Source organism: Leptonychotes weddellii, chromosome 12, assembly GCF_054177405.1.
Source record: "Leptonychotes weddellii isolate Sample4059 chromosome 12, ASM5417740v2, whole genome shotgun sequence".
Lineage (NCBI taxonomy): Eukaryota > Metazoa > Chordata > Mammalia > Carnivora > Phocidae > Leptonychotes > Leptonychotes weddellii.
The window spans coordinates 52,570,342-52,580,386 of NC_138380.1; the positions used below are offsets into that span (position 1 = coordinate 52,570,342).

General features: G+C 40.3%; 1 protein-coding gene across 1 annotated transcript in view; it reads right to left on the minus strand.

Moving 5' to 3' along the window:
* TSPAN13 (tetraspanin 13) overlaps nucleotides 1-5,868 on the minus strand; it is a 32,298-nt gene extending 26,430 nt beyond the window's left edge. The window contains exon 1 of the mRNA XM_006736126.3: nucleotides 5,625-5,868. Within this exon, the coding sequence (XP_006736189.1) occupies nucleotides 5,625-5,687 (63 nt within the window). The 5' untranslated portion in view covers nucleotides 5,688-5,868. The remainder of the gene's footprint in view (nucleotides 1-5,624) is intronic.
* Between the last annotated feature and the right edge of the window lie 4,177 nt (nucleotides 5,869-10,045).

The window sequence follows — 10,045 nt, forward strand, 5'->3', positions numbered from 1 at the left end:
AACTAGGTAGGAAAAAAATAATCACATGTCTTCCCTTTCTCCCCAGATCTGACTGAATTAGTCTGGAGTGGAACTCAAATAGTAAGATTCCCGCGTAAAAATATAAGGAAGCAATGCCTTCTGACTTAAGAAATAAGAGGCTTTATTTGAGTAACTTTACTAACACAGAGCAAGTATTCTAGGTTGAGGGCAGAGGATCAGCAAAAACAGAAGGGCAACAAAGGGCATTTTGTGTGGGGAATTCTCTGTGGCTAAAAGATGTCAAGGGCTGCAGATGGGACGGGCAGATGGTGAAAGATCTTGAAGAGCATGCTAAAGAATTTGGGTTGATTCTCTAAGAGTTTTCATCTATTATCACAAATGGGTTTGGATCACTCGTTTTACAGTGGTAAAATAATGTGGAGTATAAATTCAGATGAAATGTGACATGAACAAAGAGGATCTAAACCTAACCTGCCTTTACCAGTCCTTCAAATGTATTTGAAGTGATAATGGCCCATTTTAAAACCACTTAAAACTGTATGTAAATCAAGCCAGTGAAATATTCAAATCTCACACTTTGAATATGGGCTGAAATACAATTTTTCACAAAATGAATTGTTTCTTTCTTTGTAATACCTCTTACGTCGCTAAACTTTATGAAAGTCAATAACCTCACTTCAAGTGAGGAATGGCATAAATAGCACATTTTTGTTACCGTCTTTAAATCAAAAGTTGGGAAATTTTACAAACAAACTTGGCAAAACGGCAGACTATAAATATCAGCACAACAGCATCACATGAAAATCTCAGGTTCTATAAACAGTGAATCATTTTTAAATCAAAATGCAAGAAAATAACCAGGAACCACTTAGATATTTTAAATTCATTCAGTAGTTTGAACGAGAACACAGAGAGAAAGAACATAAACCTAACCACACATGAAAATATTAAACAAGAATAATTTGAAAACTGATGATCGGAATTTTGAAAAATGACATCAGTGCAATCATTTGGAAGTAACAGCAATGAGGAGATCTTTCTTTGGCTGGAGTACTAGTGTTTCTCATTTATTTTGGAGTTAAGACTGAACAAAATTATAGTTTTCCAGCACTCTAATAACCAGAATGGGACTCAGAAAAATGTACAGGTAAATCATTCCATATTTTTACTTACTGTACCTCAGTCATTTTTTTCATACAATAAAAGATTAATATTACGACTTTGAGGGTATGAACTCCTGCCTCCATAGGGCCTGCCTGAGTCAACACCAGCTAGCGTTAAGGGCTAGAAATCCCAATAGCTTAAAAATCGTTATTATCACAAGCAGGTTTGTAATTCAGAAATTTAAAATAAACTTCTTCCTCTTGAAGCTGTAACAACTTAATTTTTTTTTTCTGTAGCGCATCCAAAGCATTTATCCACATTTTTCCATTTTATCCTAAAAACTCATGAGGGAAGAATGAAATATATCATCACCAGTTTATAAATGGAAAAACTGAAGCTTGAATAAAGTAAGCTGTTTGCCCAAGGTTAAATTCCAAGCAAGTTGTAGAGTTGATATTCAAACTTAAGTTTTCTTCCTGAACCCAATTCTTTCTCTCCCTATAGACTGCAGAGATAATTTTTTTTACCTTTACATATGGTATGTTTTATCTGTTTTAAGACAATCCAGTTTAAGAGATATTAAAATGTAAATTATTATAAATCAGGGTCTGGGAATGGATGTAAATCAGTATAATTTTTGATGCTGTATGGGGATTTTTCCCAAAGCAAGCAAAGGTATAGGAAAAAAAAACTGCAAAAAAGAAAAAAAATCAATAAAACAAACTTGGAAAGAATTCAGGAGAATGAATATGGAAAAAGAAACAAACTTCTGAAATGACCCTTCTCATTTTAAGAGCACAGTTATTTATGTTCTTTACATTCTCAATTAAAACTATTCATATAAAGGAATATGTATTATATATGTAATACTTAATACATATATTAAAAATCAGCAGTGCAACTCCTAAAAGTCTCTTCTTCTCTGCTTAGGAAGCACAAGGACATAAATTATACATCTTCTAAGTGTTAACATATTTTAGAATAACCTTTATTTCATATTCTTAAAATTCCCCAGAAATCATACATACAATTTTAAAAAGTTTTTTAGTGACTATTTGTCAAAACATTTTCAATCAAAAGTATTCTGAAAAAAACTATTAAACATAAAATAGACCGTTTCCCCAAAGTAATTTTCATTTGCATTTATATCTTAAGGAGTTTGAAAAAGATACACGCTATTTCTACATTTTCTCCAATTTCATCGTACCTTCTTCACTCCCCCAACTTCTCTAACCCACAAAGATGTCCCCTCGTCCTAAATTTTAAGGCACCTAAAGTCAGTCATTCCCTTATATAATAACATTTAATTTTCCCATTCCATGAATTCCAACTAGATCCTGTTTTCCCAGAGTAGGCAGGTATTTGCCTTTGTATGTGTTTATTACTTCCCACAGTTCTCAGCAGAGTATACACATTAGGCAAATGTTTATTGACTAAATAAAGCTCCTAAGGTCATATGGAGAAAAGACAGTAAATTAAAAAAAAAAAAAAAAAAGGGCGCCTGGGTGGCTCAGTTGGTTGAGCGACTGCCTTCGGCTCAGGTCATGATTCTGGAGTCCCGGGATCGAGTCCCGCATCGGGCTCCCTGCTCAGCGGGGAGTCTGCTTCTCCCTCTGACCCTCCTCCCTCTCGTGCTCTCTGTCTCTCATTCTCTCTGTCTCAAATAAATAAATAAAATCTTTAAAAAAAAAAAAAAAAAGGCTTCATAAAGCCATATTGATTTTAAAGCCCAGTTTGGTTCACTGATGTCTTCCCAAACTGAGAACAGTGCCTGTCATAAATAAATAAATATTTATTGAGTAAAGAAACGTTCAGTTTCTTGAAATATACTGAAGTTCTGAAGCCAGAACTTCAACAACACCATGAAGGTACAAGGAATAGAATTCTGCTTCTCCTCTTCCTACCATATCTATAAATAGTCTATATTCACTACACTAACTTATTCAGTACTAGGGATTCTATTGATTAAAATGACCAAACCATAAATAACAAGAATCAACTGCACCTTTGGCTAATGACCAGAAGTCCATGACAAGTTTGGGGGATGTTCCTTCCATGCTATTTTAGTGACAGGCTTTCTGGCCCCATCATGAATTCTGCATCTGAGGCTCATCCACAGGCCACCTGAGCATGTCGACAGTCTGGCTTGTAGAGTCCTGCCGGCCGTGGCCTTACCTGCTACTCCCATATGCAATCCTGGCTTTACTAACACTTTTAGAAATGACCTCAGACTCAATCCTGCAACTCTGTGCATATTTTAGAGGTAGTTACCCTGGTGGGATTGGAACCTATAAAAGGCCCACCTATTTGTACCTTAGAAAGAAATGTCTCCCAAGTCTTCAGCTTCAACCCTGCCCCCGACTACTTCACATTTCTCATCTTAAATTGTTGAGGGACAGACGAGGGAAGATACAGAATCTAAGAGTAGTGGCTCATTTTCATCATCTATTTAAGACAGTCCAACTTTTACCTTTCATTCACCTCCAATTTAAACTGCTGACCTTATTTAATCTTGTTCACAATATATAAGAAGTAGACATTAATTCATCTTAAGAAATATCCTTTTTATCTAAAAAGTCTAGGATTTAAAAGGATGCTAACCATTTTACAACCTTGTGAATTTCTAATTAATTAAGGTTTACTGCATAGCTATTAAAATCAATAGAATACACTTTGAAGGTCAATAAGTTGGATTAGCTATAAAAGTCTTAAAATGTTCCTTTAGAATCACCTTTCTCCTCGCTTTCCTGATACATAGTAAACACAACTATAAGTGACATATCTTGAAAACAACTAGACTTAAAAATAACTTGCCTTTTAATATATATTGCACATTAATCTATATAAATTAACTGTGTTATATATATATTGCACATTAATTTATATAGACCTCTCAGTCAAGTAAGCATGCAAAGTAGACCTTCTACTGTAAGCAGACATTGTAAGGCTAAATGTCGCGTGAACAGATGACTAAATCATGGGGGCGGGGCAAAAGTCAGGACACAAAATGGTGAATTTGAAGTTCTAAGTAGGCCATTCATGCTAATAAAAGAAAATACCTGGAGAATTGGTCAGCACTTAATAAACAATATGATCAACATGCTTCAGATGAGACAAAGGTGGATTTTGCTCGGAAACTTGACACAGCTCTCCAATTACAAGGAGCTGAATCACCAGGTGTTTTACAATTCCCCTCCCCCCATGTCTACTATCAGTGGCCAAGTTGATTAGATTCCTACTAACTAGCCAGAATTTATTCCACTGTCTCGCCTTCAGAGCTTTGCAAGCATGTTCAAATACAAAGGAACAGTAATGGTAAAACGATCCAGCCTCGCTCTCCTGTTGGTGACCACAAGGCATCCTCTCCATTCCAAGGATGTAACCTAAGCTTGCACAGATGGCCTAGCTCTCTGCTAATGCAGGGGAGGGGGGTTTGCTTTCAGGGTGGGTGCTGCAAACCGCCAGGTGTATTTATAGAAGGGAGCAAGAGGAGGATGGAGGGATGATGACAGAAGTTTCTTCCACCTGGGAGAGAAGCCTGGGGAAAGATCTGGATCCCACAGTCTAGGTCCTATTCCTCACTCACCAACTACCAGCTATGTAAACTTATTAAAAACCCTTTTTGGTTTGTTATCTTATGTATAAAATGTAGACAATGGCCCTTGCCTGGATGGCTGTCAGAACGAGAAACGAAATCCTGGGTTGTGGTAAGCAATGGATAAACCTCAGCCTGCTCCCCCATTCTCCTGTTCGCCCAGAATTGCGCCTCAAAAATCATAGAGATAGACTGCACCTTAAAACCAAAAGGCCCACGCTTGTTAGCAAAGAAATGACTTGGGTGGAGGCTTGCTTATTTACTGGAAGATTTCGCTTAAAATGGAGTTAGGATATTAGTAAGACGGGAGACCACATGGAAAAAGCATCCAGTATGAGCAAACTGACAAGAAAAAAAAAAAGAAAAGAAAAGAGAACCCTTTATGTAAGCATGAAACAAACTTCGGAAGCTGCGGATATCCTGTGAACCTACTCGGTGACCTCAATTCAAATCACAAGAGCACGTAGAGCTAACCAAGATGCACACTATCCATATGCTGCCTTGTCAGTTTCAGACCACGCTATTTTTGCAAAACTGTCCTCAAACCTGAGGCGGCTCTCCCGCCTCCAAACCCGCCCCAGATGGGTTTGGAAGCCAGGAGGCAGTATCAGAAGGGATAGCGATGGGAAAGTGGGAAGGTCTGGTCAAATGACTGAAAAACAAGGCGGTGGGTGAGGGGGCGGGGTAGAGCAATGTGGCAGAGACGCGGCCAGTGAGCCAGAAAGACGACGGCTTCACAATGAGGGAAAGGAAGAGACTGCGACAAGCGCCGGCTCCTGGTCTCGGGCGGGCACTGATGGGGAGGCCAGGGGCGCGCAGAGCGTGGGAAGACGGGAAGGGGGTGCGGAATGAAGTCAGAGTCGCTGGTCAGGCAGGAAAACCGAGGAGCAACGGAGCAGGTGGAAAGCCCCCGGGAGGGGAGGAACGGGCTCAGGGTACTCACTGTGTAGAGCAGGTTCAGCGCACACAGGCAGTTCTTGGAACACGCGAAGCCCCCGCAAACCATCTTGGCGCCTGTGGTGCCCGCAACCGCAGGTAACCGTGGCTCGGGCGGAGCCTCCGGGACAGCCTCTTTGTCCTTGCCTGTGGGGCCTGGCCGAGGCCGGGGTGGGGGGCCCTGGGCTGGGGCTGCAGTGCGCTGCGCGCCCGCCGCGGCTCGAACCCGCTCTGGAACCTGCGGCCGCCGCAGCTGGAGCCGGAGCCCGAGCCCCGCCCAGCCCCCCCCCCGCCTCGCCCCGCGCGCTGATTGGCCGCCGGCAGGGAACAAAGGTAGAAATATGCAAATAAATGCGCTCCGCCAGCAGGCAGCCGGGAGGGGCGGGGCGGCCCGGGGGCGAGGGGGAGGGGGCGGAGGCCGTAGGGGACCTAGCTCGAGGGCAGAGCGTGTGACAGTGGCCTCGCGGTCGTTTCCTGAGGAGCAGGTGAGGAGAAGAGGGCGGGGCTCGACGGAGATCCACGCTGGCAGAGAGAAATATGACAGCACCTCTCGGTTCTTGACCCTGGTGAATGACGTGGCACCATTTTGAATGAGATTTTAAAATTAAGCACCTGGCCTTGTTTGAATGAAGGAATAAGCAGAGAAATAAATTAATGAATGTGAAAGATTTAAAAGGGACGATGAAGTGGGGGGAAATGAAAGGAAGAAAATAAGTGAAAGAATAAAAGGAGAGAATGAAATCTCTGCTACTCTTAGAAAATAGGTCAAGTACATGGCCTATAAATGTGACTCCTGTCAGGTCAAATTTATTCTACGGGGATTTGCAAAATACTAATAACTATGAATATGTGCATGCAAGAGAAAATCAAGAGAGATAATTTTTGTCTTTCAATCTTGAATTTCAATAAGCTTCTCTTTTTACACCAGTAGGGATTATGAAAATTTTTTAAATGATAAGTCTTCACCTCAGTCAGTCCATTAACACTATTGTCTACTGTGGAAATACATCTTGTATCCTCAGATTCCCCAACCATAAATTGAGTTATTATGTTAAGCACTTTTTGCACAGTGCCTGGCACAATGTAAGTGCTCAATACATATCAGCTAGTATTAGTAAATCTAATAGTTTTTTAATACCTGCTATGTTCCAGGCAGTAAACTAAGCCAATAAAGGCTTGGTTGTTTCCTAGTACCTTCTACCAAAAAAAAGGTTCCTTTTATATGAAGAAATGTTCAGATACTTATGTGAAGCCTAAAGGTTCATGTTGAGTAAATTATGTGTTAAACAGAACACTGCAGCTGATCCAAATAGTGTTCGTTTAATTTTCTGCTCCCTCTTCTAACCTCTCCTTACCTCTCCAAACCCCACCACACCAAGAAGGCTCCATTGATTCTTTAGCTTTTGTATTCCACATTAACCTTTTGTACATACCCAGAGGTATTCCAAAAATCAATCTGGAAAATGACCTTCCAACCCAACCAATACATTGCTGCTCAGCTTTCCATTTTAAAAAGCCAGAGACTTATTAAAGAGGTACTAGCAGGGAGATCTATTTTTCCTCTTCTCATTCCTGGATGCTGCCAACATTGCTACCACTTCATTGCTCCCCCAACCATGGCAACTCTTCTTTGACTTCTTCACAATACCCTCACCTATCTCCGTGTGGGTTGAATCTCTTTCTTTATCTCATAGAAATGCCACCAATATATTGGTGAGGGGTCCAGCAGGAAGGATATAGCTCATTGAAATAGCATAATTAAAAAGAGTTTAGTAAAGAGATAATTTTAAAAGTGTGGACAAGTTTAAAGGAAGCCAACAAAGGATAGTGGAGCAGCTCAGATCTAGCAAGAACAGGTAGTTGCGATTTCCCTTAAGTCTGAACAGCAATTTAGGGAACAATTACAAAAGTCTAGCAAGAGCTGTAGCTGTAGAAGCATTGTCTGAGAAGAGTTATGGGCTTTAATAGAGAAAACCGAGGAACTACTACAAATTAGGAAAAAAAATGAACATAATGAATTTCTCTTTAGGATTTATAAAAGACCATTTAGTCCCATCCTAACAAGAATGAGCCAGAAACACTACAAATTCAGTTAAAAAAAAAAAAAAACTATCAGAGAACTGAAGACCCAAAGACACCTAAAAGAACTAAAATCCAGGGAGAAATAAGACATTCTTAGGAAGAAGAGTTCACAGTTGCTTTTATCTTGTGTGCATTGGTTGCAGAAAGCAGAATGCATGGAATGAGAGACAAAGAGAAACTAGTTGATCATTTAACCATCTTTTAATGCCCATATGGGAACTAGTATGACAGTTCCAGGAGGCCCCAGCCACAGAATGAGTCAACAACTACTTGCCAGCTTTAACCCATGAACCTTCACTTAGTACAAGGGTTACATGTTTCAAAGTCTATGGTCAGGGACGCCTGGGTAGCTCAGTCGGTTAAGCAGCTGCCTTCAGCTCAGGTCATGGTCCCTGAGTCCTGGGATCAAGCCCCATGTCGGGCTCCCTGCTCAGCAGGAAGCCTGCTTCTCCCTCTCCCTGCTGCTCCCCCTGCTTGTGCTTGCTCTCTATCAAATAAATAAATAAAATCTTAAAACCAAACAAACAAAAACAAAAACAAAGTCTGTGGTCAGAGAAGAGTGCTCTTTCCTCAACTATCTCAAGATTCACAGATCTTTCCCAAATACCAAAAAAGAAAAATAGTGGTTAACAGCTGGGGTCAGGACAGGAAAGATGAGAAAGACCCCTACAGAGCAATCCAGGTCTTTAATCCAAGGCATTGACTGCTGAAGGCTAAGAAAAATCCCTCTATGGTATACTGTAACAGCCCTCCAAATCTGAGATAGAACAGCAGGATAAGGAGAAATCTCACAAGGACATGAATGAACATGACTGGAGAACCAAGACCACTCCCCAGCAAACAAAATGTTAACAACTATGTTGTAAAGCACAGAGACCTTCCAAGGCTCAGAAAGCTGGTGACTGGGCATAAGGTACAAGAGCTCTCTACACAGACCTCCTTCCTGTAGAAGAAAAGTCTTGATCATGCCTTCAAAAATATTTGAAGCCAATGCTGACTGAATTTAATTAAAACTGTAACAAATTCTGACCCAGCTCAACTATAGTTTAGACTGAGTTAGGCACCCAGAGTAGCAACCTGATAGAATAAGGCATGTACCATTTTCTGGGAGTAAATATTCCTTAATTCATTCTCAATAGTTCTTTTATATATACCATCTGACACATAATCAAAAATTATGAAAGATGTGGATAATCAAAAAATTGGGGCTTATGGTCAAAAGAAGAAATGGTCAATAGAATCAGACCCAGAGATGATCCTGATGTTAGAATTACCAGACAGGTCCTGAAAACTCAGTGTGACAAATTTGTTAAAGGATTCAGTGAAAAACATGCAGGAACATATGGGGAATTTCAGCAGAAATCAAGATTGTTGGAAAAAATTTAAATGAAATGAGAAATATACTCAGAAAATTTTTTAAATGTGATTTAAGCAAACTGGATAAAATGGAAGAAAAAAATCAGTTGAAAGCAGGTCAAAAGAAATTACTCAAACTAAAATACAAAGATAAAAAGTTAAAAAAAAAAGCACCCGGGCCTCTGTTATCTGTGGGACAAAATCGAGTAGTGTGTGTGCAGAAGGAGAAGACAAAGAAAATGTGACAGAAGACATATATAAAGAGAATAATGGTTAGGAATCTTCTAAACTTAGTAACAGATATCAACCCACAGATCTAAGAATGGTCATTTCCACCATTCCCTACTGATCCAAGGAACATGAGCCTGCCCAGATTCAACGTGAGGGGAACACAGACTCCACCTATGATGGGAGGGTTGCAAGGTCACATTACAGAGGAGCTCATATATGGGAAACACTGCAGTGTGTCTTTGAAAAATAAAATCTGCCACAAGTAATGTCCTTTTTCCATATTATGCCTCCAAACTGCCACTTTATTGACAAATTGTCCCCCCTCCTTTTTTTTAGAGAGGGAGAGCAAGAGCAAGTGTTGGGGGGAGGGCAGAGAGAGAATCAAGCAGGCTCCATGTTCAGCATGGGGCCCAACATGGGGTCAATTTCAAGACCATGAGATCATGACCTGAGCCAAAACCAAGAGTCAGATGCTTAACGGACTGAGCCACCCTACAAATTACCTTTGTTTATGTGAGAAAAAGAACAGGACATTGGACTGTAATTCTCAGAGTTTCAATGGAGACTAAGATAAGAGACTATATTTTATTAAGTGGAAGAGGAAGTTTTATGTTTATATGATAAATTTATCTTTGGCCATAAAATCAATAGAATGGATAACTGAAATTTATTTTCTTTAAAAATTGGGTCTCCTAGGGCGCCTGGGTGGCTCAGTTGGTTAAGCGACTGCCTTCGGCTCAGGTCATGATCCTGGAGTCC